Source organism: Chrysochloris asiatica, unplaced genomic scaffold, assembly GCF_000296735.1.
Source record: "Chrysochloris asiatica unplaced genomic scaffold, ChrAsi1.0 scaffold00304, whole genome shotgun sequence".
Classification (NCBI taxonomy): Eukaryota; Metazoa; Chordata; class Mammalia; order Afrosoricida; family Chrysochloridae; genus Chrysochloris; species Chrysochloris asiatica.
Genome location: NW_006408822.1, coordinates 324,775 through 344,291, shown reverse-complemented (window position 1 = coordinate 344,291; position 19,517 = coordinate 324,775). Strand labels below are relative to the sequence as shown.

The 19,517-nt window shown below is 37.0% G+C and overlaps 1 protein-coding gene across 1 annotated transcript in view; it reads left to right on the top strand.

Annotated features, from left to right (window-relative positions):
• The window catches only part of ATRN (attractin), a 271,410-nt gene that overhangs the window by 153,381 nt on the left and 98,512 nt on the right, over window positions 1-19,517 (top strand). The window contains exons 7-13 of the mRNA XM_006874825.1: window positions 3,067-3,157; window positions 3,616-3,859; window positions 5,184-5,367; window positions 6,452-6,606; window positions 8,928-9,012; window positions 16,858-17,078; window positions 18,987-19,108. Coding sequence (XP_006874887.1) covers window positions 3,067-3,157; window positions 3,616-3,859; window positions 5,184-5,367; window positions 6,452-6,606; window positions 8,928-9,012; window positions 16,858-17,078; window positions 18,987-19,108 — 1,102 coding nt within the window. The remainder of the gene's footprint in view (window positions 1-3,066; window positions 3,158-3,615; window positions 3,860-5,183; window positions 5,368-6,451; window positions 6,607-8,927; window positions 9,013-16,857; window positions 17,079-18,986; window positions 19,109-19,517) is intronic.

Below are 19,517 nucleotides of genomic sequence, written 5' to 3'. Positions count from 1 at the left end.
ATTTGATATGAAGGCATATTAATTTTCTTTGAGGTTACCCTGTAATTTATGAATTTCTTCCCCAGTCTAAAACAATTTGTTTTATCATAAAACCTATTTAACTGCCTCATCACTTGGAATTCTTAACTACAGTTTTCCCGCTTTTTCCTTTGTAGCGGTCTTGATTATAAATTGATAACTCTGATGCCCTTTTCCCATGTTTTACATTTTTGTTTTGCTTTGGATACTTCCATATCTGGATTGAATTCTGGGTGGTGTTGCTGTGTATATCAATCTCCATTTGTTGTCTGCTGTTGTTGGTTCTTAGTCTAAAGGACTCCCTTTAGTATTATTTGTAAAGTTGGTCTGGTTTTGACAAACTCCTTTAATTTCGGTTTATCTGGAAATATTCTAATTTCACCATCGCATTTAAGAGAAAGTTTTGGTGGATATATAATTCTTGGTTGGCAGTTTTTTTCTTTCAGAGTTTTGTATATGTCCCTCCATTGCCTTCTTGCCTGCATAGTTTCTGCTGCAAAATTAGAGCTTTATAAAATTATATTGCTACGCCTTTGTAGGTAACTTCTTGTTTTCCACAGACTGCTTTCAGGATTCTTTACTTGTCTTTGATTTTAGAGACTTTGATTATGATATTTCTTGGTGATTTTCTTTTGGTGTCTACCCTGTTTGGGCTTCATCAGCATCTTGAATGATTATCTTCTTGTCTTTCATGATGTTTGAAAAGAAAAAAATGTTTTGCCCCTTTTTGTCCACCAATAATCAGTATGCCTGTACCACCTACTGACCTCTTGCCTTCAAAGTCAGCCATGAAAGTTCAAGGTGACCATACAGTATTGACCTGGACACTGGCAAAGATCAGTAGTTTCTTTTCTGTGTCCTTTACCTGCCCCCCAAGTGTATCTGTTCAGCTGCTTCTCCTAGTAGGGACCATCTGTAAATCTGGAGCAGGACCTGCCCAAACAGCCAATGCAGACAGCTTCCCCCACCTTCAGTGGGATCCATAACCATGGTGCTCACCTCTGCACAGCTCCACCACAGGTTGAGTGGAAGCTTTCTTGGGGATGCGGATGTGGATGAGAGCCAGCCTTGTCTCTGGTCACCAGGGAAGTGTAGGGAACAAGCAAAAAATCGCCGCTAGTTTCTGTGAGTCACCAGGTATGTTTGTGCAATGCTGGTAAGTTTTCTTGTCTCTGAAAGCCTCACAAAAACTGAAGTTGGCTGCGACGATCTGATTTTGCTCACTTGTATCACCAGTCTCTCCTTATTTTGCCATGTCTGTTCAGCTTTCTCCTAGTAAGCATTCGGTCCCCTTCTCTATTCCTTCATCTGAAGCTCAGGGTTCCAGGATTACATCTGCATCTGCTTCATTTAGTTATCCGTGTCTTTGTAGTAAAAGGTCCATATAGCCTTTCTGCTTAGTCCACCATCTTGCTGCCGCTTCCTGTCATCCTTCTTATTTAATTACATCTAATGTTTTTATCAACTTTGAGGAACTGCTTTGGGAAAATTTTGTAGAAAAGAAACAAATACTGACCTAAAGAAACATAAACATTGAATTATTATCTGTTTATAAGAGGAGGTTTCAAAAGCAAATGGAATAGAAGAGTAATGGAATTTTGAAGTCCACTTGAATGTACAAAGAAATGTTGGAATAATATTTACTTAGCTCTGGTAGCGTAGTGGTTACGAATCGGGCTGCGAACCTTAAGGTCAGCGGTTCGAAACTACCAGCTGCTCCGCGGGAGAAAGATGAGGCTTTCTACTCCCGTAAAGATTTACACCCTCGGAAACCCTGTACAGGGTCGCTATGGGTCGGACCCGACTCAACGGCACTTAACAACAACAACAACAACAGTGATATTTTAATGTGTGGTCTTTTTAAAAAAAAAACTTTTTATTGTGAATTAAAGGTTTACAGAACAGATCATCAATTTTATACATTCAGCAAATCACACATTTTGTTTCATCTCAATGATTGCAATCCCATCCATGCAACAACAGTTATACCACTTCTTCCCTGTGGTTCTGATTTCCATTCCACCTTCTTTCCCAACCCTTCTGAACTTTGCACTTAGGTAAATGTTGCCCTTTTGATCTTGAATGATTGACTATTTCATGGTTAGCATACTTTACTAGTTATTTTCCTTATATACTTATGTACCACTTGACTGAAAATTGGACCATGAAGGTGAATTCAATTTCACACATGGAGAAAATGAAATACAACACATCAAGTGCCAGACCCAAAGAGGAGAGAATTCTGGGGTCTCTTGCCAACCACAGACTTCATGTCATGGATGAGTAAGGGATGAGATGGTAACACTGAATCCTAGATGGAGTTCCTGTGTGGTCATTTAAAAAACATTTAGTCCTGAATTATTTTTTTCCATTGGTTATAGACTATAATGACCATGTATGATTTTTGTAATACCAATAGTGATATTTTCCTGAAAAATAAACTAAAAGTGATTACTCTAAGATGATAAATGTGACTAATGCTGTGGTGAGATTTTAAGTTACTTTCTTTTTGGTATTTTTTGTACTTCACAGGCCTTTTAGTATACTCATAATTGAAACATGATAGTGATATTCCAGCTTTGTTAAAAATATGATTTTTTTTTTTTTTTTTTTTTAAGCCAAAAGAAAAGCGGGGGAGGAAAAATTAGGTTGGTCTTTTTTTTTTTTTAAATCATCACCTTTTCAGTACTTACCTTCAGTTTTACATGATTAAAAGAAAGAATTATCATAATAAATAAAAGTTTTATGTGCTTTGAGTATAATGCAACCTTCACATGATGGGATTTAGAATGTATATAGAAGAGGTTTTCAGGAATTTTTAGAAACTTTCAGTAAATTTTATTTCTTTCTTTTTCAAGCATTTCAGTCCTGCTTCCTGAATTCTCACATGCTCAGTGGGCCCAGATGTTAGGTTTTTTCCTCCAAGGTGACAGATAAGCTCCAAGACAGATTTAATTAATAGCTCTAAACTATATTATATCACAAGTAAGAGTATAAAATGTTCTATTTTTACCATTTTATTCAAAATATGACTTGTTTGTTTTGTAGGTATGACCTTGATTCTAGGGAGTGGCTTACACTGAACCATTCTGTGAACAATGTGGTTGTTCGATATGGTCATTCTTTGGCATTATACAAGGTAATGCATCTCCATCTTGTACTAAGTAAAATACTCATTTCTTAGTTATTTTATTGTATCTTACATTTGAAAAACTGTTCATTGTTAGCTTTTAATTGGGGAATACTTTCTGCTTTGGGTGGAGTTATAATTTACTAAATTATAAATACATACATATTAAAATTGTAACTATTTTACCCAAGAGATTGTAATGGATTTACATTGTACTGGGATGTTATGATTATGGTGTTGTGAAAGATCTCAGGTGAGAAAGTCCAAGAAAGTGGCTAAGTGTTAATAAATATGATAAAGATTAATTTTATTTTGTTCCTGTCTCCATTCTTTTCTAGTAATTCACTGAAAGATGCATTTCACTAATACTTCTTAAAATAAGACTAATACTGAAATTTTGAATTGATCCTTTTCTGCTCTCAGATCTTTTCATTGTTTTCTAGAATTTTGTTTACATTTTTTCCTAGGATAAAATTTATATGTATGGAGGAAAAATTGATTCAACAGGGAATGTGACCAATGAATTGAGAGTGTTTCATATTCATAATGAATCATGGGTGTTGTTGACCCCGAAAGCAAAGGAGCAGTATGCAGTGGTTGGGCACTCAGCACACATTGTGACATTGAAAGCTGGCCGAGTGGTCATGCTGGTCATCTTTGGTCACTGTCCTCTCTATGGATACATAAGCAATGTGCAGGAATATGACTTGGGTAGGTATGTTTTTTCCAGTGTATGTTTTTTGAATGTCAGAGTTGAAACTTTTACCTTTATTGCCATTTCTGTTTAACAAGGTTCAGCCTAACCTGGATTCAGTACTTACCTTGAAACTCAGTTAACATTGGTGTGGTGGTGGTGGTAGTGTCAGTGTGCCATGGAGTGGGTTCTGATTCATAGTGACCCTCCATAGGGTATCTGAGGCTGTAAATCTTTACGGGAGCAGATAACCTTATCTTTCTTCCACAGAACCACTGGTAGCAGAGTGACTCGTAGCTACCAGAGCTCCTACATGTACCTATTTTTGTTGTTAGTGCCATCTAGTTGGTTCTGACCCATAGTAACCCTGTATAGGGTTTCCAGTGAGCAGCTGGGCAACTTCAACTGCTGAAATGTGGTTTCAAAGTGACCTTGCAGTCCAGTATATTAACCCACAGCACCACACCAGGACTTCATATATTCATATAGGTCTATGTTACTCGTCTAAATAAATATGTATTATATTTATTTAGAAATATGTTATATATTTATGGTTGGTAAGTGCTGCTGAGTCATTTCCAAGGAGCGGCTGATGAGCTTGAACTACCAGCCTTGCAGTTCAAATGGCTTTGCATTCTGACGCCTTAATCCATAGCGCTACAGTCCTGGTGTGGTGCTATGGATTAATATACTGGACTGCAAAGTTGGATTGAAACTCAAGGTCTGCAGTTTAAGCTCACCAATCACTCCTCAGAAACCCTGTACAGGGTTGCTACGGGTTAGAACTGACTGAGTGGCACTTAACAACAACACAAATTTTATAGACCGATATAAACATATCAATATATCAGTCTATAGAATTTATAAGAGTAACAGTTTTTGTCTGTTGTTTTAAGAGAGAAATAAGAAAAATTACTTTGATAAGCTTATTATTATTATTATTTTAATCTATATTTGTTTATTTGCTACCAGATGTCATGGGGAAATAAGATTTAATTTGAGGGGAATCTGAGTCTTTTAAATTTAGGTTAATTCTTTCCCTAGGGAAAATTAACATGGGAACATTTAACAGTTTAGAGTTTAGCCACCTGGCTTTGTTATTAATTTTAGGTGACCTTCCTTTAAAAATAAAAATAAATAAAAGAAATTTATATGTATCAAGTCTCCTAAATTCTGGTGTGATGCTGCAGGTTAATGAGATGGACTATAAAATTGGTTTGTACTGCAAGGTCAGTGGTTCAAGCTCACCAGCTAAAAACAAGAAGAAGACTATTGGATTTTAAATTACTAGAGGCGAGGAGCCTGTAACATTTGCTTTGAACTATTTTTTTTCCATTCTAGGTAAGAACACATGGAGTATAATACACACACGGGGTGCCCTTGTACAAGGGGGTTATGGTCATAGCAGTGTTTACGACAACAGGACCAGAGCCCTGTATGTTCATGGAGGATACAAGGCTTTCAGTGCCAATAAATACCGGCTTGCAGATGATCTCTATAGATACAATGTGGAAACCCAAATGTGGTAGGTGAACCTTTTTTTTGAGTTTTCTCTTTAAAGGATGAGTTCTATAGAGGCAGTTATTGGGAGAATACTGTGCTGCTATCTGTTTTATTTTCAAGCCTGCCAGGTAATTCTGTTTAGCTAATATTCTATTGAATTATTCTGTAGTAGGTTGATTAGAAAATTCTTAGTGTTTTTTGACTGGTTTTCAGTTTTTATATATTTAGCAACATTGTATGTTACTGTAGGATAAGCACTGGCCTGCTAACTACAAAGTTGGTGATTCAAATCTACAAGCCACTCTTAGGAAACCCTAGCTATACAGGATTGCTATGAGTCAGAACTGACATGATGGCACTTAACAGAATTTAGCACTGTAGAAGTTCAGCTTTTCAGCATTGTAAGGAATTCCTTCTAGCTCGCTAAATTTGTGCATACATTTATAATTAAGCAGAACATATCTGCTTGTCAGCCTTTTTACTGATGATCAAAGTGACGTCATTGGAATCAGTAACCAGTACCATTCCATTGAAATCACCAAACAAGGTGGTATGTCAGTACTTAATAGATACACATCTCTTATGAATTATATAGTTGCCTAAAATGTTAAAACATACTAATTTAAACAAGAGGCCAATTTGAATTGTGAGAACATGTAAATTATAGAGTAATGGTTTCTTCTGTTTCTTTTCGTACTTCCTCACATATTTGAGACCCTGCTTTGGATACCATTTTACATTCGATCTCTTTATAAAATAATAATAATCATTATTTAGTAGCTATTCAGTGCTCTGTCCTGTGGATAATACTATGTTCTATGTTTTGTTTCTAGCTTTTAACTTATTAATGAAGCATTGTGATAAGCTTTTGATTGAACTTCACTTGACTCCTGCCCAAATTTTGAAATTATAGAATCACAGGATATGGGCATTTTAAGGCTGTTAATATAGTTTGGCAAAATTCTTACAGGTCTTTAAGATTTTGTATATGTATTTAAACATATAGATCTAAGGTTAACAAAATGGTTATCTTTGTATTAGCAGAAGGATAATAAGTATTCTAAAAAACTAACTTTGTGTTTATTATTTTTAAATAAACTCAAAAGGACCATTCTTAAGGACAGCCGATTTTTCCGTTACTTACACACAGCTGTGATAGTGAGTGGGACCATGCTGGTGTTTGGCGGAAACACACACAATGACACATCTATGAGCCATGGTGCCAAGTGCTTCTCTTCAGACTTCATGGCATATGACATTGGTAAGTTTTCCAAAGCCATTTTGGCTTCAAGAATCTGTTCATTTACATACAACAACAACAAAGAACACCTGAAAATAGCACTGATTCAAAATGGTCTGGCAGTTTGAAAGCAGTCTGAATGTTTATTTAAAAACTTATTTGAGTAATGTTGTACTTCTGTTTAAAAGCATTACTTACACATTAAATTCTCCTTGAAGTCACTCCCTTTGATTGCTGAATATTAGTCTTTGAGGATGAGTTGGGGTGACTAGGCTTTTCTTGTTAGAAATGTTTTCCATAGTAGTGTAACTGCCAGCATTGTGCTATTCAAAACGTTGCTTATTTTATTCCCTAGAAAACTGGTTTCACACATATTTTATGATGTCTACTTTGGCTTCGAAACCAACTCCATGGTACTTAACAACAAGTTTGGCTTTAAATTAAAAGACCATTTTGGTGTAGTAATCTACCTTGCCAGAAGAGGGCAGTATTTGTTCGTAGAAAAATGCTCACTCTTCCCTCAGATAAATATCCCATGTTCATTTTTAACAGACATTGATGTGTCAACCAGCCCTGAGCTTGTACCCATCGTACCAACTTTGTAAGATGAGTAAGTTACAGCATTTGGCCTCATTGTGGGAGAGGCAAGGAAATGAGCAGAAATTATAACTGCAGTTAAGAGTGTTACAGGCTCTGAGAGGAATCTATAAGAACATCTCTGAGCACCATTTAACTCATGTAGGGAAGAGGATGATGATCCTGAAAGTCTTTCTTAGACGGGACCACCCAAACTGGGCCCTGTGGAATACTGAGATATCAGTTAGCTACAACTTCCCAGGCAGAGGAAGACCATGTGCAGAGATAATAGGTGAATAGAAATCGTGGGCACATATTTGGGACCCAAAACCAAACCCACTGCCATCAAATGAATAATTAATTTTGGCTGTAGAATAGTGGCACCATTTGGGAGGAGTGGCCTGAAGTGTAACTAGAGGAGCAAACAGCTATCAGATCTTTCAGATCTAGAGGGCCTAGGGAGGAGTGTGGGCTTATTTAAGAAACTTACAGAGGGAGTCTTGGTGTAGGATCAGCAAGCTCGGTGTTCAATCTCACCAGCTCCTCCTTGGAAACCCCGTACTACAGAGTTGCTATGAGTGGGAACTGATGGCACTTAACAACAACAGAGGCAGTAACCAAATCGTATTTGTGTCTTAGGAAAACCTCCTTAGTGGCATTGTTGTGAGTGATTTGGAAGGGGTAAGACCATAGTTAAGAAGTTGTTGTTGAAGTCCTGCTGAGGTGATATGGAAGTGACAGTGAGAACAAACAGATAAACAGGTTTGAGAAGTGCCAGGAACTTGAGGATTCTCTGGTATGTGTTTTGAATGAGAGGAGAGTATCCTTACTCTGAGGTTATCTTGTGTGGGCCATGGTACCTTTTTACCAAGGCTGGAAATAGAAGTAGAGGAACAGAATAAGGTAAGAAGTATACACAATGAATGCTGGCTGTTTTACTCATAAAACTTGTCTATGGGGAAAAAAAAAGGGGGTCTTAATGCAGTAGAAGAAGATTTCTATAAGCAAATGTGAGTGAGTATCTGAGGGTTTCATAGTATAAGGTTGATGGTGCCAGCATGGGTCAGAGCAAAGGAAAATTAGGTCTAGGGGACTCAGAAAGTCCTGGTGGTGCACATAATTAAGTGCTAGGCTGTTAGCTGAAAGATTGCAGTTTGAACCCATTCACTGGGAGAAAAAGCTTCACAGTCGGCTCCTATAAAGATTACAGCCTAGGAACCCTATGAGGGCAGTTCTGCTCTGTCTTGTAGGATCACTATAAGTAGGAATCAACTCAATGACACACAGCAACGACAACAGGGGCTCTAGGAAAGAACTTTAAAGTGACTAAAGTTTGAATTTTTATAATATTAACTTCTTCCTATATTGTATTTTAGCTAAGTTTGGGCAAAGTAATATAAAGAATGGAAAAATAGTTTTGAAGTCCACGTGTTTTATGTACCTAAATGTTATAAATAGGTAAATTTTGCTTTCAGTTAAAAAACTTTCTAGTGGGCAAAATGGCTAGCCACCAGGGTCAGTGATATAGAAGCTATCAAAGTTGAATGCAATTACCATTTGGAGTGAATTGCTACACAGTCTTGCCTTTCTCCATGTCCTGCTGCTTGGCTGTAGCTTCATATTACCTTAGAGATAATGATATGGCTAAGAAAATTAAGAAAGACCTATTTTCTGAGGGTTGTATTTGTTGCAATATTTTTCCCAAGGAAAACCCATTCTTATTGATTATGGCAGTCCCTTCTGAAGTGTGTTGTTCTTGCTCCTAGCTTGTGACCGCTGGTCAGTACTTCCCAGACCTGATCTCTACCATGATGTCAACAGATTTGGCCACTCAGCAGTCTTATACAACAGGTAACTGGAGACGTGCTTGCGCCTTTTCTCTTGTGTTCAAAATGAAACTGAAGTAAAATATGAAGAAGTGACTTGCATATTATTCACAGTATTCCTTCACCCCATTAGTTTTTTTCACAGAATTATATTGGTATGATTTTTTCCCCTGATTTGTGCTTAAAGTATTTGATCAGATTTGAATTACTTCTAGTGCCATGTTTATTGATCTGGCTTTGTTAACATACTCCCTAAAATGTTTAGTGTTGTCCGAATACATGGTTGTCAAGTGTCTTGAAAGTGCGTCTGAATGGCAAGGAGAAATAAAAAAAAAGGGGGGGGGGGCGGGGAGATGTCCTTTAAAGTGTTTAAATGGTAGAATACTGTATTATGTTAAAATTACTTTGACTTTCAAAATGTATTTTGATGATAAAGAGTAAATGAAGTTAGCTTGAATTAAGAAAGATATGAAAGGAATTTATCTTAGAAATGCTGTGAACTAATAGAATGTAAAGATTTATATTGGGATAAAATACCATCTTTTATAAATTAATTGCTTAACTGAAATTTAGCAACATATGTGGTTTTACTGTTAAGAACATTTGATAGGAATGTACTAAAATTGAAGGATTTGTGTGTGTGTGTGTGTGTGTGTTTACTTTTTGTCATAGTTTGGTTGAAGGTTTACAAAAGCAAAGTATTTTTCCACTCAACAATTTATACACATTTCATTTTGTGGCATTGGTTGCAAGCCCCCTAAGTGTAGCAGTACTCTTCCGACTTCCTTCCTGAGTTCCCCATTTCCATTACTCTTTCTTTCTGTCCCTTCCTGCCTTCTAAGCTTTGTTGTTGGACAAATGCTGCCCTTTTGATCAACTATGGTTGATTATATACTGAGGAGAATGTTCTTCTCTGGTGATGTTACTTAACTTTTTGGCCTATTTGATAAACCCCAGGGGTGGGTTCAATTCCAGGTTTAAAGTGTCACTGTGAGTTGGAACTGACTTGATGGCAAACAACAACAACATTTAAAACAAAGTTTTTATGAGTCATTTCTTAGTTTGTGCTCTACATCATATTAGTACTAAATTAAATCCAGCAAAATATGAAAACTTTATTCCGGTATAGCTCTATTCTTCCCCCACTTTTGTGTTATTATAGTTGTATATGTTGTTGTTGTTAAGTGCCATCAAGTCGGTTCTGACTCATAGCAATCTTGTATATGATTTCCGAGGAGCTGCTGGTGGGTTTGAACTGCCAACGTTATGGTTATCTTACAGAATCACACCAGTACTCCTATAATTTAATATAACAAGTATTTATATGTTAAAAACCATGCAATTCAGTTTTATATTTCCCGTTTTAAATGATTATCTTTTACTTCTATTAAAAAAAGAAAGCAGAAAAAATTTTGTTTATACTTTCTTTTTCCTGGTGTGGCGCTGCGGGTTAATGCGGTAGACTGCAAGGTCAGTGTAAACCACAATGTTGGCAATTCAAGCTCACCAGCCGATCCTTGGAATCCCAATACAGGGTCGTTATGGGTTGGAATCAACTCAACAGCACTTCAACAAAAACAGCATAATTATCTTAATGGTGCTTCTTATTCTTTGTGTATTGCATTTATCATTTGGTGTTATTTCCTTCAGACTGAAGGATTTCCTTTTAGTAATTACTGTAAGGTAAATCTGCTAGCAAGGGATTCGTTTAGTATGTATTTCAGCTTCATGTATGAAAGCTTGTTTTGCTAGATATAGAATTCTTGTTTAATGGGCTTGTTATGTTTTTCTCCCACACACTTTAGCTGTATCACTTCATGTGGTTCTTCAACATGGCATGTGTCATTTTACTTTTCTTCCTTTAATTGTTTTCTTCTGGACTTTGAACAATTTGGTTGATTTAGGTATGGATCTGTTTATGTTTATAATTTCTATCAAATTTCAGTATTTTTTTAGCCATTATTTTTTCAAATGTGTTTTGTATATTTCCTTTCTACTCTTTCTTTCTGTAATTCGCATTAAGCATATTTTGGTGTGCCATTGGTGGTGGTGCTCTGGTAGCAAAGTGGTTACGAATCGGGCTGCTAACCTCAAGGTCGGCAGTTTGAAACTACCAGCTGTTCTGCAGGAGAAAGATGAGGCTTTCTGTTCCTGTAAAGATTTGAGCCTCAGAAATTCTGTGCAGGGTCACTATGAATCGGAACCAACTTCATGGTACTTAACAACAAACAACAACAGCATTGGTGGTGGTTATATGCCGTGGAGTCAGTTCCAACTCATAGTGACCCTGTATAGTGTTTCTGAGGCTGTGAATTTTTACAGGAGCAGAAAGCCTCATCTTTCTCCCATGGAACTGCTTGTAGTTTTGAACTGCTTACATGAGATTATTAGTCTGACTCGTAAACACTATGCTACCAGAGCTCCTTGGTGTGCCATGGAGTGACACACAGTATTTTTTCATTGTTTTATTCAGATTATGTAATCACTATTAATCTATCCTGATGTGGTGCTGTGGGTTAATGTGCTGAACTGCATAGTTGGTTTGAACCACAAAGTCAGCGGTTCAAGTTCACCATAGGGTTTCTGAGTCAGAACTGACTTGATTGCACTAAGTTCATTGTCTTAACTCTGTCAGCTCAGGTCTGATATTAAACCCTCCAGTGAATTTCTCATTTTACTTGTACCTTTTAACTCTACAATTTCAGTTTCGTACCCTTCTAACTTCTGCTTCTTTATTCTATCTATTGAGTCATTGATGTCATACTTTCATTCTTTTGCCATTATTGCACTTTAAACATATATACAAGGGCAAATCAGAAAGTATTGCTACAAAAATCTTTCATAGAACACTTTCATAAACAAAAATATCAAAATTTGAAGTTATTGTTTGTCAGTATATCTTCCATTTAGGTCTATGTACTTCTGAAGATGGTGGTTCAATACATCTTCCCAAAGAATTTTGCAGTCTTTGAATCACACAATGTCAAAACAGTAGTTTTGGTATCCTTGAGGGACTCAAATCATGTTCCTTTTCAGTGTTCTTTGAGCTTTGGGAACAAAAAGAAGTTTGAAAGGGCAAGCTCAGGGCTGTCGGGTGGATGGGTTAAGATTTTCCATTGAAATTTTCATAGGACAGCCCTCGCTTCCCTTGATGAATGAGCAGGTGCATTGTCATGATGGAAAAAAATTCCTTGGTGCAACTTTCCTGGTCTTTTTCTCTCTGATGCAGTTTTTCATTTCTCTGAAAGCTTCTTCATAATCAGCTCCTGTGGTCATCCTTTATCCTTTGAGAAAATGTATCAAGATTACTTCTTGGGAATCCATAAAAATAGTCAACATAACTTTCTGAGCTTACCTGTCTGCCTTAAATTTAACTGGCCCAGCAGGTCCTTTGGAAGCCCCTGTTTTGATTGGACCTTTTTAAATGGCACTCTAATGAGACTAAGAGGAGTCCTGGTATGGCGCTGTGGGTTAATGCACCAGACTGCAAAGCCGTTGAACTGCAAGGTTGGCGGTTCAAGCTCACCATTTGCTCCTCAGAAACCCTATACACGGTCGCTAAGGGTTGGAACTGACTCGATGGCACTTAACAACAACAATGAGACTAAGACAAGTGTATTACTGAGGAACTTGTATATAGCCATCCGCTGATCACAGAGAGATGTTTGAACACTATGTTTGAATAAATCCATGGATGTTTGAACTGGATCACTAGTAGCAATACTTTTTGAAATATCCCCATATGTGTATGGGCATATATATATATGTGTACATAGGAATGCATATACAGATTTATCTATGTATATGTGTATATATACATATATGTGTGTGTATGAATATATATTCAGATACATAATAAACCTCAGGGGGCACTGTTACAGATACTTCTTAGACGTAACCAAATACCTCATGAGTTTAATTTTCTGGGATAGAAGGCTTAGTATCATAGTTTTAAAAGAACTACTTGGTCAACTGACCTAAAATGAGGGGGCTTCAAAAAGTTCATGTAAAAATGGAAGCCCCTTTCCACTTTCCACAGTGGTTGTACTGTTTTGCAATCGCATCAGTAGTGAATAAAGGTTCCAATCTCCCCACTTCCTTGCCAGCATTAATTTGTTCTCTGTTTTAATTTTGTCAGTGCCATTTCAGCAAAGTTGAGATGGTATCTCTTTGTGGCATTGTAGGATAAGCACTGGACTGCTAACCTCAAGATCCGTGGTTGAAACCCACCAGCCACTTGGAAACCCTATACGAGGTATATGTGAGTCTAAACAGACTCAATGGTAGTTAAGAACAGCGACAGCAATGGTTAATGATCACAAACATTTTTTTTCACGTGTTTGCTGGCCACGTATGGCACTATAGGATGAGCAGTGGACTATGAACCACAAAGTCAGCAGTTCAAACCTACCAGCTGCTCCTTGGAAACTTTATACAGGGTCACTATGAGTCAGAACCGTCTCAATGGCACTTAAACAACAACAACTGGCTATGTAAATGTCCTCTTTGCTGAAGTATCTGTTCATGCCCTTTGTCTGTTTTTAAAATTGGGTTGTTTGTCTTTATGTTGTTGAATTGCTGAAGTTTTCTACATATTTAGAATTTAAACTCTTTTCAGAAATGTCATTCTTAAAGATGTTATTCCAATCTGTAGGTTGTTTTTACTCTTTTGAAGAATGTATTTATTTTTATGAGGACCCAGTTATCTCATTTGTCTTTTGCTGTTTGTAGATTTATAATTGTGTTTGATAGTCTTTTATTATTATTATTATTATTAGATCTAAAAGTTTTGTGATCCATTTTAAGTTAGATTTTGTATATGGTGGTTGTTGTTAGGTGCCATCGAGTCAGTACCAACTCATAAGTGACCCTATGCACAACAGAACAAAACACTGCCCGGTCCTGGGCCAACCTCACAATTGTTGCCACGCTTGAGTCTATTGATGCTGTCACTTTGTCAAAATATATGGTGTGATATATGAATCCAGTTTAATTTTTCTACATATAGTTTTGTGCAAGAACCATTTTTTAAAGAGACTGTTTCTTCCCCATTCAATGGAGTTTGACCCTCTGTCAAAGATCAGTTACTCATAGATGGTTGGATTTATTTCTGGGTTATCACTTCTGTTCCACTGGCCTGTGTGTCTTTCACTGAACTAGTACCAGGCCATTTTGATTACTATGACTATATAGTATCTTTTGAGATCAGGAAATATAAGGCCTCCTGCTTTGTTATTCTTCAGTGTTCTTTTTGCTGTTTAAGACATCCTTCCTTTCCATATAAGGTTGCTCCTTAGCGTTCACATTTTAGTAAAGAATATTGTTGGCATTTCATTGGTATTACCTTGTATCTATAGATCACTGTAGGTAGTATTAACATTTTCACAGTGATCATGGAATGTTCTTCCATATATATAGTCTCTTGTTGTTGTTAAGTGCCCTCAAGTTGGTTCCTTCTCAAAGCAAAACTGTGCAGGGTTTCTGAGGAGCAGCTGGTGAGTTATTGTGTGGACCTTTTTAGATCCTTGGTTAGGTTTATTTCTAGGTATTTTATTATTTGAGGGAGACAGTGAATAAGGAAAACTGTAGAAGAATTGATGCTTTTGAGTTGTGGTGTTAGAGGAGAATATTGAAAGTGCCATGGGCTGCCAAAAGAACAAACAGAGCTATACTGGAAGAAGTATAGCCGGAGTGCTCATTGGAGGCCAGGATGGCTAAACTTCGTCTCTCATACTTTGGACATATTGTCAGGAGGGACCAGTCACTGGAGAAAGATAACATGTTTGGTAAAGTAGAGGGTCAGAGAAAAAAGGAAGACCCCCAGTGAGATGGATTGGCAAAGGGCAGCATCAATGGGCTCAATCGTGGCAATGATTGTGAGGTTGGCTGAGGACTGGACAGTGTTTCGTTCTGTTGTGCATAGGGTTGCTATGAGTGGGTACTGACTCGATGGCACCTCACAACAACAACTGTAAATGGTATTGTTTTCTTGATTTCCCTTCTGGAATTCTCCTTTGTAGTGTAGAGGAACTTTTTTGATTTTTGTATGTTGATCTTGTACCCTGCCTGCAACGTTGCTGAATCCTTTAAATCTAGTAGCTTTCTTGTAGAATCACTGGGATTTTCTATGTATAGGATTACATCATCTGCAAATAGAGAGTTTTACGTTTTCCTTTCTGCTTTTGTTGTTGTAACGTGCCATGGAGTCAGTTCAACCTAGATTAAGATTTCAGAGGAACAGCTGTTGAGTTTGAACTGCCAACCTTACAATTCAAACCAACCTCGTGGTCTAGTGCTTATCCTACAGCGCCACCCCAGGACTCTGATTCGTTGTTGTTGTTGAGTGCCGTTGTGTCGGTTCCTACCCATAGCGACACTGAACAGAGTGTCCGAGGCTATAAATCTTCACGGGAACAGAAAGCCTCATCTTTCTCCCGCAGAGCAGCTGGTAGTTTCGAACTGCTGACCTTGTGGTTCACAGCCCGATTTGTAACCACTACGCTACCAGAGCTCCTTAGGACTCTGATTTGGATGCCTTTTATTTCCCTTTCTTGCCTTATTGCTTTGGCTAGGACTTCCTGTACAATGCTGAAGAAGAATGGTGATAATGAGCATCCTTTCAAGGGGAAGGCTTTTAGTCTTTCACCATCAAGGATAATGTTAGCTAGGTTGTTAAGTGCCATCTCCAACTCATAATGACTCTGATAGGATTTCCAGGGAGTAGCTAGTTGAGGTTATCAGTCCTATGCTTACTCTCAAGGCCACACCAAGACCATGCCCTTAATTTTGTTGAGGGATTTCCCTTTTCATTTTCCTCAGAGTTTTTATCAGAAAAGGTCATTAAATTTTATCAAATGCCTTTCCTGTATCAATTGAGATGATATGTAGTTCTTTTCCTTTGTTTTATTTATGTGGTGAATTATGATACCATATTCTATACAGTATTTCCTTTTATAATAAAAATTTTCTGGGTTTTGTTTTGTTTTTAATGCCATCTGGATTGTAAATCATAGGAATTTTTTTTTCTTCTCATTTCACAGTATAGAAATTTACCCATACTATCTTCTGGTGCTTATTTGATTTAGTTTTTTTGTTTGTTGGTTTTTTCAAGTTGTTCCCTGATCCATTTGGGATTAATTTTGTTTTGTAGAATGAGAAATTTTCTTTTTCCATATTTTTTAATTATCTCAATACTACTTAGTGAAAAGTCCATCATTTTTCTCAGTAATTTAAGATGACACTTTTACCATGTTCTAAATGTCTGTGTGAACTTTTATCTGATTGACCTATATATTCATATGCCAGAATGATGCTATTTAAATTTTAGAGACTTTATACTTGTATGTTTTTATTTTTAATATTTAAAACATATAGAAGTATATGTTTCATTTTAAAAGATGTTAGTGTAAACATAGGGAATGGAAGCAAATGCTGTTGAATGATGATGCATAGAGGGGACTGTAATATTGCAATGAAACGAAATATGATAGGATGAATGTAAAGCTGATGTTCTCCCATGTAAACTATCACTCAAGTCACAAAACTTTAATTAAAGAAAAAAAGATGTTAGTGCACCCTGACACCAAAATGTTCTAGGAAATAATTACTAAAAGTTACCAGTTCATGGAACCTTTTTAATTACTATAATGTATGTAAAGAGTAAGCGGGTTATTGAAATTGTTCTGGTTGACCAAAATGAAAAGGTTGAATTAGGGAGCAAAAGCCATGAGAATGTTTTTCATGACTTTGGAAAATAATTTCTTACAGGACTTTTGGTATGTAATGTTTGTCTGAAGATTATAGTAAGTATATTATGCATTTGTTTATATGTTTTTAAGAAAATTACATCCTTCTCTCTTTTTCCTCATAGTACCATGTATATATTTGGTGGTTTCAACAGTCTCCTCCTCAGTGATATCTTGGTATTCACCTCAGAAAAGTGTGAAGCTCACCTAAGTGAAGCTGCTTGTTTAGCAGCAGGACCTGGCATCCGCTGTGTGTGGGACTCAGCCTCATCTCGTTGTGTCGCCTGGGAATTGGCAACTGAAGCACAAGAGGAGAAGTTAAAATCAGAATGTTTTTCCAAAGGAAGTATGTTTTTTCCTCTAAAGTTTTAGTAAATTTGAGATCTTGCTTTCTTTTGATTCTCTCTCTCTTTTTTTTTAAGTTGTATATCCCTCACATTTATTTGGAATCTTTTTCTTGTGTGACTTATGAGAGAACTTAGCATATGAACATATTTTATGTTCACTTTGTTATCCAAAACCATTTAGTAATAACTTATTTAAAGTGTTTTGGGGTCTTTGAAAATTGATGCATCAACATCTTTAGAATGGATGCAAGCATGCCATGTGGCCTGTATAATCTGTGTGCAGATGACAGATATAAACGGTGGCATCACATAGGTTTTGTGTACCAACTTCAGAAACTGGCTGTAGTTGATTTGAGGGAGTGCTATTTAAAACTAGTTTTCTGTGATGATGTAAATGCTCTATAGTTGCACTATCCTAATATTGTAGCCACTCATCACATGTCCAAACACTTGAAATGTAATCATTGTGACTGAGGATCTAAATTTTACGTTTTATGTAATTTCAGTTATTTTCAACTCAGAAGTTGCCGTAGCCAGACCAGACCAAATGATTTTGCCCATGGGCTGGATGTTCCCCACTCCTGTTCTAGAGCCCTCCCTCTTGTTTTCCAAGTTCTATTCATCCTGTCTAGTGTCTTTTCCTTTTGTTCTGACATATGCCACAGTGTATTACAGTGAAATAATGCTTAAGTGAGTCCCTTGTAAATAAGAAGAATGTGTTTGAAAAATAATTCATTTACTTCAATTGACATAAATTACCCTAGTAATTTTTCACTAGAGTCATTGGTATATCAGTTACCATGAGAGTTATAAAAAGGCAGCTTTCACTAGTAACATTCTTCACAAGTAGCTTTGGTATATCCCTTACCATGAGAGTTTTAGAGGTAGTTTGCATTTGATTGTAAAGCTCCAAATAAAATTATCAAGGAACGTAAACGTTTAGTAAACAGCCAGGCATCCCTCCCAGGGTCATTTTTGGGTTGGTGGGTGCTAGAGAACTGCAATTATCAGATCCTGAGAGGGTTTTGAAAGGGATAAAATCAGTGAAATCAGTTTGTTGTTGTTTTAGCCAAATTTAAAATATCAAATATTAAATATCAAGTTTATAGGAAATAATACTGAATTAATTATGAATATTGAAATCATATTGAATTAGATCATTCAGTAAGAACCCATTTGCTGTGAATTCATCTCAGATGCCGACTCCACTTTAAAGTGGATATTCCAGTCCTCTTTCTGGATGGGCTCAAGTGATGACCAGAGCAAAATGAGCAACCTAAGTAACAGACTGCCAGGGTGTTTTGTGAGCATGGCATCTGCTTTTTCACGTCTTAGATTCTGTAATGGTGCTGTGTCCCTGAGGTAGTTGAACAGATGAGGCAACATGGTTGTCCAGGTTCTTTTTTGTTGCAAGAGACACAATAGGTCACTGGTACCCCCAAATTTCCTACACTTGCACTCTTAGATTGACATGTATCTGATGCTGCTACTTTGGTGCTCAAATTAGGCATGCATTTATAACTGGGGGGATTGTTATTTTTATTGTTTTATTTTACTGCTAATTTTCCCCCCTTTATGCTATTGTTTCATTGTCTTATATTTGTTAAGTGAACTTTTTCCCTGACCTCATTTTCTATGTACCTTTTGCTTGGGGGCGGGGGCAGGGTTTGTGTATGTGACAAAACAGTGTTTCCTCAAATTACATACTTATTTAAAATATTGTTAACCTAAATACACTGATGTATTTTCTTACAAGTTTCATTTTACCTGCCAATTATGCTGCCTCCATTAAAAAAAAAAAAAAAAAAGCCTCAGTCTCAAATTGTGCCAAACAGCAGCTCTAATGGCCTGTGGCTTTTCTAAGGAGAAGTTGTCATCATTTGTACTTTTTGTCCTTCTCTTCATAGCTTTTGACCATGACAGATGTGACCAGCACATGGATTGCTACAGCTGCACAGCCAACACCAACGACTGCCATTGGTGCAATGACCACTGTGTCCCTACGAACCACAGCTGCACAGAGGGCCAGGTCAGGGCTGCTCCCCAAGGACTTCAAGGATAGAAAACTCCAAGTTGGGGTTAGATTTAGATGAGAGTGCATGTGGTATGAATAATGACTGAGTGATTTTTAAAATGGAGCATAGACTTGGATTTTATTAATTCTCAAATTTTCTTTAGGAAAAGAATGCTCTAAGGGTATCTTAATTCTCAGGGTCCTACAGAGCTACTGTGGCTTATGTGTGGTGTTTTATAAGAAGGCAGGACAGTTTTTCTGAGCAGTTCTGAGTTGAGCTGCCTGGGCCTCTAGAGTTTGGTACAACTGCAGTGGGAGCATCATTTTTCACCTTCTTGGATACTGTTTGACCAAATACTTTGAAACTCCTAAAACCAATTATAGTCTGGGCATGGCTGTGGCTAAGTCCTAAAGCTTTGGTGTG